The sequence below is a fragment of the Choristoneura fumiferana genome, chromosome 10 (genome assembly GCF_025370935.1).
Source record: "Choristoneura fumiferana chromosome 10, NRCan_CFum_1, whole genome shotgun sequence".
NCBI classification, from domain to species: Eukaryota; Metazoa; Arthropoda; class Insecta; order Lepidoptera; family Tortricidae; genus Choristoneura; species Choristoneura fumiferana.
The window spans coordinates 18,972,523-18,994,427 of record NC_133481.1 but is presented as its reverse complement, the minus strand read 5'-3'; the positions used below and the strand labels follow the sequence as shown (position 1 = coordinate 18,994,427).

The 21,905-nt window shown below is 46.4% G+C and overlaps 2 protein-coding genes across 2 annotated transcripts in view; both read right to left on the bottom strand.

Moving 5' to 3' along the window:
* The window catches only part of kl-2 (dynein heavy chain 2, axonemal kl-2), a 112,528-nt gene that overhangs the window by 30,163 nt on the left and 60,460 nt on the right, over nucleotides 1-21,905 (bottom strand). The window contains exons 50-57 of the mRNA XM_074093790.1: nucleotides 7,753-7,901; nucleotides 5,995-6,110; nucleotides 4,822-4,974; nucleotides 3,584-3,723; nucleotides 2,494-2,635; nucleotides 1,779-1,960; nucleotides 1,334-1,457; nucleotides 861-1,064 (exon numbers count right to left, since the gene is read on the bottom strand). Coding sequence (XP_073949891.1) covers nucleotides 861-1,064; nucleotides 1,334-1,457; nucleotides 1,779-1,960; nucleotides 2,494-2,635; nucleotides 3,584-3,723; nucleotides 4,822-4,974; nucleotides 5,995-6,110; nucleotides 7,753-7,901 — 1,210 coding nt within the window. The remainder of the gene's footprint in view (nucleotides 1-860; nucleotides 1,065-1,333; nucleotides 1,458-1,778; nucleotides 1,961-2,493; nucleotides 2,636-3,583; nucleotides 3,724-4,821; nucleotides 4,975-5,994; nucleotides 6,111-7,752; nucleotides 7,902-21,905) is intronic.
* On the bottom strand, nucleotides 11,145-14,247 carry LOC141431694 (dynein axonemal heavy chain 2-like). The gene is made up of 4 exons (XM_074092874.1): nucleotides 14,157-14,247; nucleotides 12,817-12,962; nucleotides 12,060-12,239; nucleotides 11,145-11,239 (listed from the first exon to the last, which is right to left on the bottom strand). The coding sequence occupies exons 1-4, from the start codon at nucleotides 14,245-14,247 to the stop codon at nucleotides 11,225-11,227; spliced, it is 432 nt and encodes a 143-aa protein (XP_073948975.1). The 3' UTR covers nucleotides 11,145-11,224.

Here is a 21,905-nt window from a genome sequence, read left to right as displayed (position 1 = left end):
GCAGCTTCCGCGAGCTTCTGCGCACTTTTCTTCAGCAGCCTTCAATGTTTCGCCGTGACGCTTCATAACCCTAACAGCACAGCTAATTTTCTTAGTTACCTTAACGGCTTCGTCGAGAGCGGGCATGGCGCTAGCCAAGCCCCTCATGGCAGCTTCCGCGAGCTTCTTGCACTGCACCTGTTCTTCAGCAGCCTTCATTGTTTCGGCCGTGACGCTTCATAACCCTAACAGCACAGCTAATCTTCTTAGTTACCTTAACGGCTTCGTCGAGAGCGGGCATGGCGCTGGCCAAGTCCCTCATGGCAGCTTCCGCGAGCTTCTTGCACTGCACCTGTTCTTCAGCAGCCTTCAATGTTTCGGCCGTGACGCTTCATAACCCTAACAGCACAGCTAATCTTCTTAGTTACCTTAACGGCTTCGTCGAGAGCGGGCATGCGCTGGCCAAGTCCCTCATGGCAGCTTCCGCGAGCTTCTTGCACTGCACCTTCTTCAGCAGCCTTCAATGTTTCGCCGTGACGCTTCATAACCTAACAGCATAGCTAATCATCTTAGTTACCTTAACGGCTTCGTCGAGAGCGGGCATGGCGCTAGCCAAGTCCCTCATGCAGCTTCCGTGAGCTTCTCGCTCTTAATTTCTTCAGCAGCCTTCATTGTTTCGGCCGTGACGCTTCATAACCCTAACAGCACAGCTAATCTTCTTAGTTACCTTAACGGCTTCGTCGAGAGCGGGCATGGCGCTAGCCAAGCCCCTCATGGCAGCTTCCGCGAGCTTCTTGCACTGCACCTGTTCTTCAGCAGCCTTCAATGTTTCGGCCGTGACGCTTCATAACCCTAACAGCACAGCTAATCTTCTTAGTTACCTTAACGGCTTCGTCGAGAGCGGGCATGGCGCTGGCCAAGTCCCTCATGGCAGCTTCCGCGAGCTTCTTGCACTGCACCTCTTCTTCGGCGGTCTTCTTGCTGCGGGCGGCGACGCTGCGCTGTTGCTCGTCCGCGTTTCGTTGTTGCACGTTGATCACGCCCATGTACTCTATGCACTCTTCCGTGCACTCTGCCACTTGGACCTATGGAGAAATAAGCCGTTTTCACCATACACATATCAGCAAATATTATGGAACAATAGACACTAGATGACCTAGTCCCGTTGGGTACCAGACAACAGAAAAACATACATAGATATATACCAAACATAAATAAGTATTAAATATCCAAGACTCAACAACAACAAAAATGATTTATCACATAAATGTCTTTCCCGAATTAAGCATAAGGCTATGCGATATAGTCGACAAATATCATAATTTCATAATTTCACTGTTTTAAGAGGCCTAACCTGAGCTACAGCCAAGTCTTCGGACATTTGACCGACGAGTTTCGTGGTCTCCTCAACTTTTCCCAAACCGTTTCTAAGCTTGTTGGCTTGCAGGGCGATATCGAAGCGTTTCATCTTAAGCATTCTGAAAGAGAAACAAAGCACTTCATGTCATTAAAATCTTACTTCCGATAGCCCAGAAGATGCATCGAGAATTATTTATAGAAGCAGATAATAAGTGTACCACCAGCTCCAAGTAGTCAAGACAATCTTGACAGAGCAGCGTCTCGGATCCATGTCATCACTGGCTACACGTAAGGCACTGAGGATTTTTGGACGAAAAGACGTTGCGGAGTTTCCCAAACGCTGCTCACCCGAGTTGGATTCGATGATAAACCTCATTCTCGAATCATCAACATCACCAAGTCACCATTCATGATCAAAGCTGTCACACAACTTGACTCACTCTTTGTATCCGGCCACCAGCTCCAGGTAGTTGGTGGGTGTGACGTAGTTGGTCCTTCGCATCTCGCGGAACATCTTGACGGAGTACTTGCCCACCGACGAGTGGATGAGCGACATTATGGACGCCACTGAAGCGCGGAGCACGTCTTCGCGACTCTCCACTAGGGACTCCTTCCTGCGAACCTGATAGCGATACACAAATGATCAGGATCATTTTTATGGAAAAGGAGTCAAAGCATAACAAAGAGTCACCTGATGGTATATTTTATTAAACATTATAAATGCAATTGTAAATGCGTTTTTTTTTATGTGGAAGTTTAATTCTTTCACTTATAGAAAGCTACACTATTCCAGATTAACATAGCATCAATGATAGTGCAATGCCGCGAAACCAATAAAAGCTAATGCAACGTAATCTACTAAAGTAGCCTTGAGATTTTGCGACTCAATTTTAACGCTCTCCTGAAAAAAATTGCCTCTAGTCAGAACGCGGCATTATCCATTGTTGGTTACAAGGCATTGCGGTATCATCGACGATAGGCTGTCTGTCTGTTACCTCTTCACGCTTAAACCGATGAACCAAGATGATATTTGGTATAGAATAGTTTCCGTCCCGGGGAAGCACAGAATGATTTTATTCATAGAAAATTGCATAATTTCTCTTGTTTTTTCTATTCCCTGGCAAAATCCTTCGTCGGCCCACCTCTAGTACTTACCCTGGGCCCAGTAATGGATGCCAGCAGCTCGACCCCGTCCAGGAACTTGTAGGCCACTTCGAGCAGCGCCTCGCGCGGCCACTCCAGGAACCAGTTGGTGGTGGTCGCGTTGATCAGAGCCGGGTACTGCCGGATGCGGTTCCTGAGGTACAGTTGGGACAATATCTTTACTGAGAATAAAACGAATACCTTCCCGCAGTATGCCCTTCTGTATGTACGAGTAAATGTGTACACTTAAAGTGCGCAAAGGATTGTAATGGAGTGTTCATCAATGGATACTCGTAAAGTTAATGTTAATGAATGATCTGGGAGCCCCACGGCTATGCCACATGAAGAGAAAGTAACATGATTTTTTTACTGAAAGAAGACTCTGCCTAGTCTCTTGCAACGCATTCTTCTTAGCAATGATGGTCTTTCTAAAAGCGCTGCTAATAAAAAAAAGTGTCGATTTTCTACCCAATAAACAAATACCTATATTTGAAGTTTTTCTACCCAAGAAGAATTGAAGATTTTCTACCCAAGAAACAAATATGATTGATTTTTAAGACATGCATGAAAAGTTGGAGAGTTTTCGCGACCCGATTTTGGGTCGCGACCCGAGGTTAAGAAACACTGCGTTAGGTAGTGTACAGTAACCGGCGATAAAGATTGCACCCTCGATGTCTTCGGAAACAGACAATTGGCTGTTCACGACGATTTCCGAACATTGGCGACCGTCCATCAATAATCTTATTTATCAAGTGACGTATTATGACTTAACTAGTTTACATGACATGTAAACACATGTCATTAATTTAACGTATTCGGATATCTAAAGAGAGCTGTTGCAACTACTAGAAAAAGGATAGTTCCCTCTTTTTCCTAAAGATGCCATCGTACAATTTAAAGTTTTGAGGGGTTTCAACAACTCTTTAGTATATATTTTCATCTAAATGCGTCCGTACTCTATTGCACCTGTACAACGTCTAACAAACGTCACATAAGTAGTGTGTGACAACGCTCTACGAAGCCGAAATTAGCCGAGTCTCTTTCCAAAGAGCGATGTGCAATATTATGGCCGGGTACAGTACGTATGAGAGATGGCAGTGACCTGAAGCCGTCCCCGATGGGGCTGAAGCAGAGCACGATGTGGAGGTTGGCGCGCACGCGGTCCACGAGGAACAGGTACACGCCTTCCGCCGTCTGCATTATGTTGGCGGCCTTCATCGGCTTCTCCAGAGCTTGTTTGATCTAAAAAAAAAATAACGTCATCCCAAACAATAAGTAATGGACCCCACACAGCGTACATTTTATTTATATAAGAGGGACAAACGAGCATGCGCCCATGGACATCTGTCAACACGAGGGGTATCACAGATGCGTTGGCGGCGTTTGAGACTGATAGGCTCGTTTTTTAAAGATCTCTAAGTTGTACCGCTCCGGAAACACTGTCCCAGGATTTTGCTTAAAGGTCACAGCTCAATAGAGCCACCCGGCACCGGACCAGCACCGCCTAGACTTTCGGCGTCCACAACGTTGATGAGTGGACCTCGCGTTGTCCACGATTTTCCTAGTAGTCGCTATGGCGGCGAACAGCGGGCTGTCACCGAGTGGTCCACTCGTCGTCCGCGCGTGGCAACCTCGCAAGTGAGGCGATCCAGTGACGCCACGGAGTTAATGTAGTGAGCGCATGCCCTACAAAATCCATATGAAGATACTAATCGCTCGAGGCGAGGCGGTGGTGGTCGGGTGCCGGGTGGCTGTAATGAGCTGTGACCTTAAAAGCCGGGCTCTGCTAACAGTGCGAAAGTAATAAATAGGATACTTTCTTTATTAGTAACACATGTTAAACTATGACTTTGAAGTACTGAGATGTGACCCCATGTGAGTTAGGTATTATTATTAATTATTATAACTTCCTCTACGCTGGCTTGATGCCGATGGTGACGCTAGAAAAAGGGCTATCAACTACAAGGGTATACTGTCATAATAAACCTTATGTGTTAGCGATATGACACAAATTTCACTTTATCTTGTAAAGTATCGTATGATTGACAAGCAATTAACATATTCTGGTAGTCTGGTGAACGTTTGTGTTGCTCAAAAGATGAGCTCTGGTTGAGTTCGAAACGCGTCATTATAGTGTGGTGGTGTTGCTAGATGGGTTTGTGTGATTTGTGTGTTTTCTTACAGTGTGGAGGTAGGAACTGCATGAACACACATTCTTGCATAAACATAGCTTAGCTATCATAAGGTCGTGGGCTGTGGTCGTGGGTGAGCAAATTTTTTCAGTTCATTGATATGGACCTCCGCAAAGTAACGCCCGATTCAATCAATTAAGCAACTAACGTCTTCAAACTCGTCCTGCTTGAACAGATTGGTGACTTCGCCGCTGCTGAGCAGATTGTTGACTATCTCTGTGAACGTCTCGTCGGCGATCTGCGTGTCCGAGAATATGAACGTGGTCTTCTTGCCGTCTACCCCCGTCGCCGTGTACAGGACCTGTAGACGAGTCAGTCAGTCAATACCAAGTGATAGATAGTTCCAGATCTATGAGACAGATGGCGTTATAAGGGGCCTCCATATATGGTAAGATTAATCGCTTCGATCAATCGTGGCGATCGGTCGCTTCGTAGTATATGATTATTGATCGGTCGTTTCGACGGATTATAAAGATGAATCTTACCATGTACAGTCACCAGCACCAATATCTGACACAACCAGCGTGCATAAATATCTGATACGACTCTATTTGTAGGGCTGGAAGGACGTGTCAGATATTTTTGCACGCTCCGCTGTGGCAGATATAAATGCTGGTGACTGTACTATATGGTGCACTTAACAAATATTTACTGACGGTTTGGTGCTCGTGAACCATTAAGTTTAGTGTGGTAGATTGAGATTGGGGGAACAGGGTAGATGACACCAAATCAATTGACCTATTCTTTATAAGCTGTCAAAACCTCTTGTTCATAAGTTTCATAACCAATACTGGTAGGGGCCAAAATATTTGCTAACTTAATTAGGTCCTAGCAAGACTAGCATCTAGGTCATCTGGGACATAACATTAGATCAGCCATGAATACGTTTAACTCTATCCATAGGGGCAAGGGAACTGTTAAATTTTCCAGGATAAAAATTATCCTATGTCCTTCCTCGGGGTCAAAATCCGGTATCTTCATATCAATTCTATCCAAATCGCTTTAACAGTCTCAGCGTGAAAAGTTAACAGACAGACAGTTGCAGAGTTTTGTAAGTAAACATGATTTCCCGTAAGTTTAATAGATGGTGTACATGAATTATGCATCCTACGTAAGTCAACGCTATTAAACCGTGAAATATCTTGTTGGAAGTACGATTTCTTGGTAACACCAGAGACAATTTTGGTATCGCAGGAGACGCCCAAAGTGTCGGTAAAATAGTTGATTGGCCCTCATATCAATTCTATCCAAATCCCTTTAACAGTCTCAGCGTGAAAAGTTAACATACAGACAGTTACTGCAGAGTTACTACTACAGTCACCTTGAGATCCTCCCGGAAGTCCTTGACGCCGTAAGTCTTGGTGACTACTACTTGGAACGAGTTGCACTCGCTGATGTAGGAAGCCACGCGCGTCAAGCTCTGCCGCCCGGAACCGCCTGTATCAATAATAAATTGTCACACTTTAGGTACAGTCACCATCACCAATATCTGACACAACAAAGGGTGCAAAAATATCTGATACGACTCCATTTCTAGGGCCGGTAGGACGTGTCAGAGATTTTTGTTTACACGCTCGGCTGTGCCAGATATTAATGCGGGTGGCTGTACAATCGAGGAAGCTGAATAAGGTACCAGGGTGGGTCCTTTACATAGTCAATTTCGCTGTGATTTCTTTAGCAGATGTACTCGTATGGATTGTCACTGTCATTATGACATCAGTAGCACAAAGGTACGCAATTCAGTTTTTTTGACTGTACATTATGCATTATATTAACCTAAAGCTACCGTTACACATGCCTACTACTGCATGTGCAGCCTATAAATACGTCCACATGCTGGGCACAAGGCCTCCTCTCAGAACAAGAGGGCTTGGGCCATAGTTCCCACGCGGGCCCAGTGCGAATTGGGAACTTCGCACGCACCGTGGAATCGCTTCGCTGGTTTGTGCAGGTTCCTCACGATGTTTTCCTTCACCGCAAAGCTCGTGGTAATTTTCAAATGTAATTCCGCACATGAATTTCGAAAAACTCAGAGGTGCGAGCCGGGGTTCGAACCCACGACCCTCTGCTTGAGAGGCGATAGGTCAAACCACTAGGCCACCACGGCTTCATTAAGCATGCTACTATTAAGCATGCTTATTTAGTGGCATACTGGTACTTCAGGTACTATCATGCTTATAAGCATGCTTATTAGCATGCTAGTAACTAGCATGTGTAAGGCGGCTTAGTTTAGTAATAACCTTGCTGTCTCTCTATATCTATACTAATATACCACCATACCACTCACCGAACGAAACACAATAGCAAAAGTACTATTTCACGCCGGTATTCTGTGGGAGTGTGGTACTAACCCGGTCGAGCCGGCCCATTCGTACTGCAGCCAGCATGTGGTTACAGTAAGGCGCTACCACATAAAAACTATGGGTCTGTTCAGCGGCGTCTTTAGCCCATGTAGCGCCCGTGTGCAATTATTACTTTAGCGCCATCTAGGAAGCGCGTGTCAAAATGTAATAGGTACAAAGTGCCGCGGCCGGCGCCCCTAACACCGCTTGCGCCCGTGTGCAACGCACACCCTGCACTATAGGTAAAGACGCCTCTGGGTCTGTTTCACTCGAATTTTGGCGTGTTGCGTGTGCACGACTTTTTCGTGGTCGACTAGACCGATGTAAGAGCGACATGTTCGTCCACTTCATGTCGTTTCTGTCTCTTGTCAGCAAGTTTCTTAAACTAGGCTTCACCGCTATACTTGCGACCCTCCAATACACCTTTTTTCGCTAGCTTTTTTTTAGTTTTTGTGGATACACATCTATACTAATATTATAAATGTGAAAGTGTGTGTTTTGTCCGTCTTTCCCGTCGAAACGGAGGGACGGATTGACGTGATTTTTGGCACAGAGATAGTTTATGGGCCAGAAAGTAACATAGGCTACTTTTTATTCCAGAAAAACGCACAGTTCCCGAGGGAACAGCGCGCGATAACCGAATTCCACGCGAGCGAAACTGCGGGCAAAAGCTAGTAGTGAATATTAGAGTATTTTGACCGCTAGGATAACATTACCATCTACATAACGCGACTTACCGATACCGACGCAGAGCATGTGCCCGCGCTGCTGCGATATGACCCTTACGATCCTCACGATGTGGTCGATGGCGTCCCTGAACAGCACCAGGTCCATCTTGACCACGCCCGGGCAACTGTTGTACTCCTCCATCTGGTTGGTTATGTACCTGGACAATAACAAAAGTACAAACATAAAAGGATACCCTCTAAATGCGAAAATTTGCGAGTGTATGTTTTTGTTCATTTTTTAGGCTAAAACGTTGTGTAATTCAGACGAAATAAGGATGGCCAGATAGGTAGGTAAAATCTCATTTTGCAGGACGCTGTTTACACCTGTTTCTAATGAGGGTTTTCACACACGCGAAATATCGCTAGATGGCGTTAATATCGTGAGGTCCGTTTGACGTTTGCTTGCGATTGGCTCATTTAGTTATTTAACCAATCACGACGTAAATTATTGTTATTATTATTTTAAAATTTATGACGGTGGAAGCATTACCTTCCACTGAACGTAGATATAGTTTAGATATAGTTAGTGTTTAGTATTGTAACTAAAAGGACCTCATACATCCCTGTATTTTTATTATATTATTTTTGTATTTTTTTTCTTAATTGTATAATATAGTTTTAAGTATTTTATTTGTAATTTATTATTATTGAAAAATGACTTTCTGCAAGTTTCTTGCGGCGCATTCTTCTTGCAATAGATGATCTTTCCGAAAGCACTGGTAGTTTAAAAAAATTACGTGTAAAAGTGCCCATTGCGGCCTATTTACTGAATAAATCATTTGAATTTGAATTTTGAAATTTTGAGCAAACGTGAAACGGACGTCAAGATGGTAACGCCATCTCGCGATATTTCCCCTCTGTGAAAACCCGCATTTCGTGGTAGGTACTGTATAACCCAGCCGCATGCAGCCATTAATGATAAATTAATCGATCCTCTTTGTGACGTTCTAAATTCAAATTCGTACACAGCGGTAGTCAATAAAAATATGGAATTCCCGGTTTTTTTTTTTTTTTTATACTACTGGATGGCAACGAGCAAGTGGGTTCCTGAATGGTAGAGATCACCACCGCCTCAAAAAATCTGCAAACAGGGGAATTGCCAGATGCGTTGGCCAACCTAGAGGCCTAAGATGGGATACCTCAAGTGCAAGTTTTCACCGGCTGTCTTCTCTCCACGCCGAAACACAACAGTGCAAGCACTGCTGCTTCACGGCAGGATTGCGAGCAAGATGGTGGTAGCAATAAGGCAACCTTGCACAAGGTCTACCACCTAATATTATATTATATATATTGTTATAGAATATTAGTTTATACATAAAATAACCAAAATTGGTGGGTTTCGTCGCTATCTCGGAAGTTTATAAGGAAATTAAAAGTGATCATTTTACTATCGATAAAAACATTTGGGACTCTCTAAGGTAAATGTACCATGTTACGGCATATTAAGACGTTTCCTACTTTGACTGAGGATTTAAAAAAATACGAGGATTCTAGATATGGTAACTATTTTATTTTGGGGATACGTCTTATACTGGCACTACCTATACATCGTTGTAGGTAACTATTTATTTATAGTGTAACTAGCTTTGCCCGCGGCTTCGCCCGCGTGGAATTCGGTTACCGCGCGCTGTTTACTCGGGATCTGTGCCAAAAGTGGAAAAAACTGTGGAAAATATGCCAAAAAATCACGTCCATCCGTCGCTCCGTTTTGACGTGAAAGACAGACAAACATACAAACACGCACACTTTCGCATTTATGATATTAAATATGGATTGTACTTAGTGGTGTGTTAAATACGCCAAAGTCAGTACCTCCTCAAGGCAGCAGCGTCATTAAGGTCGTCATACACCTCAAAGGGGTTGAGGAAGTGTCCAAAGATCGGCGCCGTCTTGGACGGGCACACGGCGTGGAACGTCAGCTCGAAGTGCTTGCCGAGAGTATCACCCATCTGGTTCATGAACCAGTCGCGGTCCCTGCCGGACAGAATCGAGTGTAGTGTGAGTGAAGTGAGTGTAGTATGCCACTACATTAAATTAGCGTGTAGCAACATAACAATAAATAACCTATGGCATGCATTGAGTAGGCAGCGCTATCAACTTTCCCAAAATGGAAGCATTTTTTCCGTTTGCGAAATTTCCCAATTTAATTTTTTTTATTTACCTACTGAATCGGGCGTCACTTTGCGGAGGTTCATATCAATGAACTGAAACAATTACTTTGCTCACCCGCGACCTTATGATAGCTACGTTTATGCAAGAAATGTGTGTTCATGCAGTTCCTCCATGTTGCTCTGAAGATGAGCTCTGGTTGAGTTCGAAACGCGTCAGTGTAGTACAGTGGTGGTAATAGATGGATTTGTGTGATTTGTGTGTGATCTTACAATGTGGAGGGGTAGAGGAACCAGCAGAGTAATGGTTTTTTTTTATTGTCATCTAAGTGTTACCACGTTGTCATTCGCCGAGCAACCACAAGCAAACTTTTGTACACAAAACATCCGCCGCCAAAACAGCCTCACAAAAATAAATCTTGGGATTAGCTGACGTGAGAAAAGCTTCCGAAAATTCAATAGGCAGGTACTTTAGGAAACGAGTCCGCCTGTTATAAACCGAGTTTAGACTTCTGCAAGAAAAATCGTGCAAGTTGCATTAGGTACATTGCAAGGCCGTAAAGCCAGAGTTTGTAGTGTCTAATCGAGCGCCGCAATGCAATGCAAATCGCACAATTTTTCTTGCAAGTCTAAACTCGGCCTTAGACCTACTTTTCCTCCGTGAGCCGGTCCCCAAACACTCTGAAGCACTCGCATATCCACAGCCGCAGGAACCGCGGCTTCGTGTTGTGATAGTCCTTGTTGCTTCGAAGCAGACCCTGAGAACAGCATTACACATAGATTACACATAGTAACGATTAAAAAAAAAAGGGGGAAATGTCAGTAAGTCCCGGTTTGTAGAATGATCAGTGTGGCCAGAAATGCTCACACACGAATTGACGGTAAGATTGGTATAAAAGTGAAAATAACAAAACGTCATTTGTTGACAAAAAAAAGGTTTATTAAATTTCGAAATTCGATTCGACGACGGTCTTTGCGGCCAGTTTGTTTTTTAATAATGAGTTGTTAAACTGCAGCTTGAATCTCATGGTTCGAAAATTACAGACTATTGGTTTTAAAACCTTCAAGTTTTTAATTTGTTTATTTAGTTTTGTTAAGCTGCTGAATTTAACCAGAGTGCATTCTGATCAAGTTTTTCGTACTAGTACTGCTACTTATGAGACACCTATATACGTCTACGAAGCCATGTACGCTGCCGAAGACCCGAGTCAAATGGAACTTCAGCAATGAGGATTATGACAAGAATAACATGTATCCCTTTAGAAATACCTGGAAGATCTTGGAGATGTCTCTCAAGTTGAAGAGGTAGTGCATCTTACTGGGGGTCGGCAGCAGCTTGGCCACGATACAGTTGAACAGGTCAATGGACGCCACTAGGACGATCTTGCCTGGAAATACAGTCGTCTCACAATCCAGGCTTTCATCTTCACAACAATACTTATGTACAGTCAACTACAAAGATAAGGCCAAAGTCACAAAAATATGTGTATATATACACGACCTTAATATCAAGTCATGAAAGTCGTGTGTATACCGGGTGGGGCCTGTAATATGAGCAAATAATTAAAACATACATCATACTCCTCCAACTGAACAACATTATTTCAGCGACTTTTAAAAATAATTAGTTTTTTAATTTTTAGGTATATTATATTTTTGTAACTTTGGCCGCATCGTTACCTTTGTAGTCGACTGTACGCAAATAACTTCCCATAATTGTTATGGTGAACTGGTATATCTACTCGCCGTAATTTGTCATTGCAAGCTTCTATTTAACTTGCCCTGTCTGTCTGTTACCGCTTCATGCTTTTACCGCTGAACCAATTTGAATTAGATATGGAGACAATTTGAGACCCTGGGAAGGACATTATGATAACTTTTAAAGTACACGGAAAGTAGCAGAGTTCCCATGTGATAGCGATAAACGAATTCTTGTGAAACAAAGTCACGGTCAAAAGCCAGTAAGTAATGAAATAATGGTCTAAACTGAATGCATCCCCACTAAACACTCCTGTTGACATCAAGTTCCCCAATATCTAAGAGGCCCACGAGTCTGGCAATAAAATCCGTGTTTAAATATTGTTGAGCCATATCCTGTAATGAAGTACTCGACTGCACCTTCCGAATTTAGCGGTCTCCGGGCATTCCTCTAAGAACATGTATGAATCGTCTCTGGATATACTCGTACATCTCATCTCACTCACCGACCCCTTTGGTCTCCTCGTCAAAGTCCTGCAAATGCTGGCCGAGCATGGTTCCGAAGATCTTGATGAGCTGCTGGTAGGTGGGCGGCGTCAGGTAGAATGCGTGGAAGCAGGACAGCAGGCGCGGGGGGAGGGGGGAGCGCGCCCCGCCGGGGGGGCCCGCCGCCCCGCATAGTACCATATCCTGGATGAGGGGCAGGGTTAAATTTTAAACTTCGATACATTATCTCGTTATTGTAAATTGTGTAGCTGGATCACTATAATAATTTATAAGCTACCTACTTTTTAAAACATTGACTGCTCACCATGCTTCACCTAACTAAAGTGTTGTTCCCATTTAGGGGCTGTTTCACTATCCATTGATTAGTGTTAACTGACGGTTAAATGTGATGCCGTCTCTGTCTATTCAAACAAAACAAAGAGAGACCGCATCACATTTAACCGTCAGTTAACACTAATCAATGGATGGTGAAACAGCCCCTTAGTGATCTCACCGATGATGCTCATGGCAGGCAACGTGTTAATCTCATCTTTCCACGGAAAATGAAACAATTAGGCAAAAGAGACATTTGGGAAAAACGTTTCGCCCGAACCCGTACTGGACCATAAAACAGGACTTATCACGACACACGAGTAATATTTACCTCGACGTTTCGACTACATTGCAGTGGCCGTGGTCACGAGTAGACTGAAGTGTAGGGTCATCTCTGCTCAGCTGTTGACTATGGAAGATTCCGGGACGGCGAGCGCTGTACGCGTACCTTGACGTTTTTCCGCCACTGCTTGTTGCGGTCGAACCAGTAGCCGTAGTCGTGCCAGAGGCGCACCAGCTCGAGCGGCGGCTGCGAGCCGTACGCGTCGCGCACCGGCATATTGATGTCGTCCATGAACGCTATCATCTTCTTGCCTGACCGAAAACTACTACTTTACAAGCTTCCTTCAATGGTTGTTGTGTTTCGGCGTGGAGAGTAAGACAGCCGGTGAAATTTCTGGCACGTGAGGTATCCCATCTTAGGCCTCTAGGTTGGCAACGCGTCTGCAATACCCCTGGTGTTGCAGATGTTAGTGGGAGGTGGTGATCTCTTACCATCAGGAGACCTACTTGCTCGTTTGCCATCCAGTCGAATAAAAAAAATAAAAAAAATGGGGAGTGTCTGAAAATTTTACAAACGCTTGAAACTTTTTTTATCAATAGGAATAACCTTCCTAATTAACAGAAAAATATATCAGATTTTTAAGCAGCATCAATTAATTTCAACAAATGAAAGAGTATTCTTTACCACCCAGAACAAAAAAATAAAAAATGTGTCTTTGACTCGTTCGTTTTGACACTCTTTACCGATCCCTGTTTATCATGTACACGCCCATATAGAAACTGACAGAGCTTCTCACCCATAGGTGTGAACATGAAAAACAGAGTCGGTATTTCCATGTCAGTATTATTCGGCCCGGCAAAGAGTGTCACCTGTCAAAACGATCGAGTCAAAGACCCATAAATTATTATTTAATGTTTTTTATTCTGGACTATAAAACAACCCGTAACCGACCGGCCTGTTGTAATTTGGCGCTAAAGAAAATTCTTTCAGTTTTTAAATTAATTGATGCTACTTAAAAATCTGTTTTTTTTCTGTTAATTTAGAAAGGTTATTCCTATTGATATAAAAAGTTTCTAGCGTTTCTAAATTTCAGACATTCCCATTCTGTTTGCCCAATTCCCGTTCGTCTAGTTAGTCTCTGTTCGTCCATTTCCCGGTCGTCAATTTAATTTTAAAAGCTCCGCTCTGCGAAGCTCCTATTCCGCGTGGCTGAGACGCTTCTCCCCTTGACGCAACTTTGGCATAAACGCATAACTTATATTGGGACACTAAGCTATAGAAGCAGACGAATGGGGAAACAGACTAACAATGAATCGACTCATCAGATGAACAGGGAATCAGATAAAACGAACCTCTTTTCAGGGCGATTACAAACTAGCATTTCATTTGCGCGTAGCAGTAGGACGTATATAGGCTGGGACGAGTGAATCATCATCATCATCGCAGCCTCTATACGTCCCACTTTTCGGTGCCCACTGATTATTTGTTGTAAGACAGGGTCTTACCTCCAGCCGGCACATAGTTGCCCTTGGTCCGTTTCTCGAGCCTGGCTTCGATTATATCCTGCACGTTAGCCGCCGTCGTCTGAGCGGACATGTTGATTACTGTGTGTGCTGTACCTGAATAAACAAATTAAAGATTTTTACAAACTTTTACTTAGGCAAGTGCCTTGATTGTTGTTGTTGTTGGGTGTTGTGTTTTTTGGCCCTGTTTGTTGTTGTTGTTTTTTTGCCCAGTTTTGAAAAGAAAGGAAGAAAGAAATCATTTATTCGTGACAAAATACGAAGTAACAAAAAATTTAAAAAAGTTTGTTCTTGTTGTCTCTGTTTTTTTGGGTCAAATCTTGCGCGTTAATGTTGATCCACTTCCAGTGTCGGATTGGCATGAAATTTGGTATACACATGTTGGTTGAATGACAATGCAAGTACACTCGAGTTCATAAACTTGTGAGCAATAATTTTATCAAAATATCTGAACACGACTCTACAGATATTTTTGATCAAATTTTAGCTCACAAGTTTATGAACTCGACTGTACAATCAGCAAAAAAGCTACTTTTACTAGTGGGATTAAGAATGTTACTTGACGGGATCGAGGCTGGCCAGAGTGCCCTGTATGAGGAAAGTCTTGCCCGTGCCGGTGGGCCCGCCGATCAGCACGCCGTAGCCGGCCTTCAGCATGTCCAGGGCTATGAGCTGCACGCGGATGAACTCCACAGTCGGCACCAGGATGTTGTGGAAGCCGGCACTGCCAACAAACAAGGATTTGCAAATGAGAATGCGAAGTATTGGCCCTAGGTAAATGGTAGATTGTACAACAAGAGCATAAAACGAGCCATTTTACCCGAGACGTTCATGTAGCCACATGTAGGTGGATAGACACGTCGAGGGGAATATGGGTTTAATGCTCGAGTTTTACACTCTGCTTTTCACTTCGATTGCGAGATAAAATAACAAAAGTGAAAACATTGTTCACTTACTTACTAGGTACCTTTTATTTTTCATGCAATGCTAAATAATTATAAATATTCAGTTTTCTTGATAAATTTGATTGTTTTTTTTTAGTTTTATAGTGATTAAAAATTATTTAAAAAATATATAGAAACTTTTTTGTTTGTGGCTTGCTGTCTGCTGTGCCTGATTTCCTTGGTCTTAGCGAAGATTTTATTTTATGCACTAGAGCATAAAAAGTAATTTTATGTCGCCTAGCCCCAGCATAAACACGAACTTTACGAGCATGAGAAGTGAAACAAATATTGTATCATACATAATCTTGTGAGATCCTATAATTGGCTTTATTGATACTATAAAATAAGTTTACTCTGTAAATATAGCTGTTGGTTTCTCCGAAAAAAAATATCATCAATTTTAAGGCAACGTACGCACTATGTGGCAACGCGCTTAGCACGCCGTCAGGGGTGTAGGGCGGAATGAGTACGCTTGGGTATGCGGCGCTGAGCTATTGGCTCGTTCCTGTCAAGTCTGTTATACGCGTCCACGTCGCCCCAGCTCGCCGACGTACGGGCTTGGGGGCGAACCCACTCCGTAATCACCTAATGAGTGGGTCGCGCACCCTGGTAATACTGTGGTCGGTAACGGGCGTCGCATAATACCATCTACCCCGGACCGCAGTAGCTAAGTATGACAGGCCATCTGCCGGGTATAGTAGGTGACCCGGTGGATTTAACACTGCCTACCTGCGTGTGTCCTGCGCAGTTGATCGCCGTGCGCAGGGATGAAGGAGTCCTGGGGGTTGAGTCGAACGGGGTCGGGGTTACCTCGGGAGACAACACGCCCTCTTTGGTCTGGATTTCAGGCTAAACGTAGCCTCGCAGCTAGCCACTGCGGGAAATGGACACGCGTAACTGCACGGATGAGCTGGGTGCATTACGCTGGCGAGACGGGGTGGGGTCCTCCGGGAGGGCAAGGGAACCGGCCATGCTGACGGAACAAGGGTGGCGGAACCACTGGTGGTTGGGATGGATCACGATCATCAGCCGTCATCTGTAGTTCCCGATGTCGCGCAAGGAACCTAACCTGCACCGTCTATATCTGCTGCGTAGCCCCGGTGTCGTACACGACATCCCCAATGTTGCGGGCTCCATGGAGGGTAGGGAGCGCGGCGGATGAAGCAAAAAACCCAACTATGGAACAAAAAGGTCCATAACCCAGGGACCAGATGGGAACCTGACGGTACCTTACAGGTGGGCGGAACCGCGAAAGCGGGTCCATCCACTCACACGTCTTTAGGGTCTGCGCAAGCGGAACCTAACGACAACACAAACAACGGGAGGGCGGGGCCACAATCGTGGAACTACCCTCCTTCACACGCGGAGCCAAGGCAGCGATGTCGACCTTGGCCTCCGCAAGCACACACACCCATGGGGGCGGTGCTGCTAAGGTGGGACCGCCACACACCAAGCCACGTAAGTCCGTGGTCGGTCAAGGAAGGCTGGGAAACCAGCTGGACCGAAGCCGACCACGTCGACTGCGAGCGACCATACAGGCCCAGCGCCACCTCAGGGAGGTGCAAAGCCAAAGGCGGGAGCGACTCCTGACGTCTCCGCGGCAACAGGCAACCTGAGGCTAGTGGATCGACGACGGGAGGAGCTGCCGACCTTAAACATTTTGACGAGGCGTGGACTCTTGTTGACCACCGCCGGGGCAAAGGCAAGTCCGGCAAGGCGGTGGAAGCGCTAGTGGTGCGGGAACCTCCCAAGCTGGAAGCGGTCCTGCGCCCAAGCGCAAGAGCAAGAAGCAGCGCCAGCGTCAAAAGGAGCGGGCGAAAGCGGCGAAAGCTGCTAAGCGCGAGGCAACAGCTCTTGCCAAGAAAAACCCCAAAATAAAGGGAACGTCAAGTTTGCGAAGGGAGCGGCAGGCAGCCAGGGCAACCAGGTAGCCGGTCGAGGCCAACGCAACGAGACGCAAGGTCAGAGCAAAGCCGGGGCTAAAGGTCCGACTCAGGCTACGGCTAAAAGAACCCGCCATGACGACACACAGTCGCCAAGAGGCGGGTCCAAGAAGCCGAGGCTTGAGGAAGGAGCTGAAGCCTCGTACGCGGAGGCGGTGCGGTCGGAGCTACTGGTTGCGGTAACAGCCGCGACCGGTGAGCCCCTGACTGCGCAGGCCTCTGCAGAAATACAGGCACGCCTGCAGGAGCAGTTGCTCGAGCAGGCAGTGCAAGAAACAGGCATCGACTGGAGTGGGGACCCCCAGTTTAGGGGGAAACCAATCCTTGCCAACGGCGCCCTGAAATTGTGGTGTGAGGACCACGAAACAGTTGAGTGGCTCACAAAAACAATTGCGGGTTTACTTTGTCCACTGGTACTGGACTGATGGTAAAACGTCAGTGCGACCTAGTCCGGATGGTTCGCTGTGGCGTCCTGCTACCGGGTGACCAGCCGGACATCTGGAAGGTGGGACGCGCACTGCGCTACCAAAACAAGTGGGCAAGGGTGGACAGCTGGCTCCTCCATAAAGTGGACCGGCAAGAGGGGGACACGTTCCTCATCTTCAGTGCTCCGGAGGACGTGGTGCAGACCCTGATTGAACGGGAGCGCCGACTCTGCTACATGCTAGGGTCGGTGTACGTGAAATTTCAGGGTCCGAAAGGTAAATTTACCGAGCACCTGCCAACGGACACGGGCCACGAGGAGGAAGCCACCGGCTCCAAACAGGAAGCCACCGGCTCCAAACAGGCGAAGGGAATGAAGCCAAGGGAACACCCGGCTGACCCTAAGCCTCCTCCACAAGCGCAGTCGAGCCCCCTGAAGCCGACCCATGAAGCAGAGGACGAGGAGGAGCTGCTTCTGGGTTCGGAGGGAGGCTCTTGCGCTGCGGGCCTAGGCAACCTGGCCCTTGGGGGGTCAGATTGGGAGGAGATGGAGGTGCTGTCGTCAGATGGCGAACCCAAATCCCCCAATCTGTAACCTCATACAAGCCAACCTCCACCACAGTGTGACCGCAACGGCTCAGATGCGGAAATGGTTGGAGGTCAACCCAACAGCCATTGCCCTGATCCAGGAGCCGTGGGTCAGGAATGGCATCGTATGCGGACTCCGAAGTGCAGGAGGTAAGATAGTCACATACACGGGCCCGGATAATCCACGGGCCTGCATCTACATCTCCAAGAACATACATGCGCATGCTCTAACGAGTTTCTGTTCTAGAGATCTGTGCGCTATTAAAGTGCATAGAGCGCAAGATCACAGCCTGCCAGAGGTGGTCGTCGCCTCAGTCTACATGCCAGAGGCTGATGCACCACCGCCACACGACATGACGAGGCTGGTAACCTACTGCGAAGAGGTCGGATTGCAGCTCATCATTGCCACTGACTCCAACGCACACCACGTCCTCTGGGGGATGCAAGTTACAAACGAGAGAGGTAAGCTTCTTGTTGAATACCTGATGACCACGAATCTGAATATCATGAATGTGGGATCGGAACCCACTTTTGTGAATAGACGTAGCAGAACGATCATCGACCTAACACTGGCTACAGAAGCGGCATCAGGAACCATCTCTAACTGGCATGTGTCCAAGGAGATATCATGTTCTGATCATAGATGGATCCGCTTCGACATGCAGGTAGTTACAGTCCCTGTTTCCCCAAAGCGTAACCCACGCAAAACCAACCGCGTGCTTTACGCCAATAGACTGGATCAGCTGCTCGGGAGCGGTCGTGCCCAGACAGACTCGTGGGGACGGGACAGATAGAAAAACAGGTAGATATACTGACTGATAGTATCACAGACTCCTACCACGCTGCATGTCCTTTATCAACCCGTCAGAGAGCACCAACAACAAGGTGAAATGGTGGGGTCCTGAACTGGAAAGGCTCAGGAAAAGGTAAGACAACTATTAAACAGAGCAATGAATACATGCGCGGATCTGGACTGGACAACTACAAGGAAGCCAAGTCCAGATACAAAAAACGACTAAGGTACAGAAGTACCGAATCGTGGCGCAAATTCTGCAGCAGCATAGAGACCTGCGTACAGGCCAACAGGGTAAGAAAAGTCCTAGCAAACCAAACCAATCAGGTAGGGGGCTCCCTAAAAAAGCCAGATAACACCTTCACCGGCACACCAGAGGAAACAGAGCGCGTACTGGTACAGACACACTTTCCAGGCTGCCACATCATGCGCTCAGTCCACTGGTCCGAGGAGGAGACAGTTACAACCGAGGAGCACTGGCAACAAGCACTCGAGGTAATTAGCCCATCAAAGGTTAAATGGGCAATTAGTAGCTTCGACTCCTTTAAATCCCCAGCCTGGATGAGATCTTCCCGGCACTCCTGAAGTGGGGAGGACATCGACTGATCCAAAGGCTCACCACCGTTTTCACAGCGTGTTTAGCTCATAGATACATACCGAAACGGTGGAGGGAGGTAAAGGTAATATTCATCCCGAAACCTGGGAAAAGCGACTACTCCGAACCCAAGGCACACAGACCCATTAGTCTCACCTCGTTCTTGCTGAAGACTATGGAGAGGCTCTGTGACCGGGATCTGAGAGAACATGCCCTAGCTACAATACGTCTACACTCACACCAGCATGCGTATAGCCAAGGTAAATCAACAGAGTCAGCTCTACATGCAGTGGTCAGCAGAATAGAAGAGGCCATTGAAAATAAATCAATGTGCCTCGGCACCTTCATCGACATTGAAGGAGCCTTCGATAAGACCAACTTCAGCAGCATCACTTCGGCCCTGACAAGACACAGAGTGAATCCGGTCATGGTCGAATGGATAGGTAACATGCTCAGCAAAAGAATCATCAGACTCAACTCATCTGAGACACAACATGCACTGGTAGCCAGAGGATGTCCACAAGGAGGGTGTTGTCACCACTACTGTGGAACATGGTAGTAAATGACCTCATAACCAGACTTAACCAACACCATTACTACACGATCGGGTACGCTGACGATATTGCTATATTAATAAGCGGTAGAGTCAGCAGCACTGTGTGTGACGTCACGCAGCAGGCAATACGGATCGTGGAACGATGGTGCATCGAAAACGAACTAACTGTCAACCCCAAGAAGACAGAACAGGTAATGTTCACAAACAAACGACTGCTGGGCAACTATAACCCCCCCAGACTGTTCAACACGGAACTACAGTTCAGTTCGGAGGTAAAGTATCTAGGAGTAATACTGGATAGCAAATTGAACTGGAGTAACCATCTCAACAATAAGATCGACAAGGCCACGGTGGCTTTCTGGCAGTGCCGTAGAATGGTAGGTAAGCAATGGGGGTTATCACCAAGGTCACTCTATGGCTATACCAGTCAGTCATCAGACCTATAATCAGCTACGGTGCAGTGGTTTGGTGGCCACGAACCAAACTAATCACCGTCGAAGCAAAGCTACAACGATTCCAGAGGCTGGCTTGCATGGCAACCACGGGCTGTATGAGGACGACTCCGACTGCGGCCCTGGAAGCTTTGCTTGCCTGCCGCCGCTGCCGCGCATCTGTTTATCCAGGACAGGCGGGAGCGACGGCGGTTAGACTAAAAAAGCTAAACCTATGGAAAAGCGTAAGTGTTCCACACGCCAAACTGCTTGATGAACTGGTACACAGGGAACCACTCTTTGAGGCGGTCACCGACAGGATACCCAAACAGTACGTATTCGATAAAAAATACAAGATACAACTACACGAAGACCGGGGGAAGGACTCAACTTGAAAGAGCTAAGGATCTTCACGGACGGGTCAAAGACATCAACTGGTACAGGCTCTGGAACACACTCAGAGGACCTGAATATCAACATATCAAAGCCACTAGGAGCCCATAATACCGTCTTCCAAGCGGAATGTATGGGAATCATAATGGCAACTGCAGCGATTGACTCCAGGAAGGTACAGGATTTTCCTATCCGTATACTTTCTGACAGCAAATCGGTCTTGCAAGCCCTGCAGAGCGACACAATGACATCAGGGCTAATCTACGAGTGCCATCGAGCTCTGACGTTGGTAAGTGAGACTAACACCATAACACTACAATGGATAAAAGGACACAGTGGATCGCGAGGTAACGACGCGGCCGACCGATTGGCTAGAGGGGGTTCGGACATGAAGGTCTTCGGTCCCGAACCCATTCTACCTCTGCCCGGATGGCTGCGCGGCAAACTGCGACACAACACCAAGGTAATGCACCAACAATATTGACGAACCTAGATACATGCAGGCAAACCAGAAGCCCTCCCGACGATCAACCCCGGATTGTCCCGCAAGCTTCGCGGACTTAGGAGGGATCAACTCCGACTGCTGGTCGGTGCTCTTACTGGTCATGCTTTACTAAACAAGCACTTACATAATCTAGGTGTTACAGACAGCCCCCTGTGCAGAGCATGCATGGAGGCAGAAGAGACAGCCACTCACATCCTTCTGGAATGCTCTGGTGTGGCGAACTACAGGGCACTACACCTCGGATCACCGGGGTCACTGCAGGAAGTCGCCGGCAACGTGAAGGGTCTGCTAGGCTTCCTCCAGGAGCTAGGCTGGCATGAATAGTGCCTACAGCCTAATCACGCAAAATAGGCGCACTTAGACGTCGAGTTGCGGAAAACAGCCCGCTAATACCTATACCTATATTTACCTATACCTTTAGCACGCCGTCGCTTTCTCAAGCTATACTTTAAAGAGGGACAGCGCCGTTAATACCGCGTCGCTACCGCATAGTACGTACGTTTAGCTTTCAATAGATCAGATTACTCGCTATTACAATACTACTACAAACTGACCTGGGG

Bases quoted from the DNA above. Each gene is read 5' to 3' on its own strand.
- LOC141431694 (XM_074092874.1), bottom strand. From the start codon at position 14,247: ATGTCCGCTCAGACGACGGCGGCTAACGTGCAGGATATAATCGAAGCC. The intron at 12,963-14,156 runs GTAAGACCCTGT...GTTTTCGGTCAG, and splicing joins CAACTATGTGCCGGCTGGAG to GCAAGAAGATGATAGCGTTC. The intron at 12,240-12,816 runs GTACGCGTACAG...CCCCTCATCCAG, and splicing joins AGTGGCGGAAAAACGTCAAG to GATATGGTACTATGCGGGGC.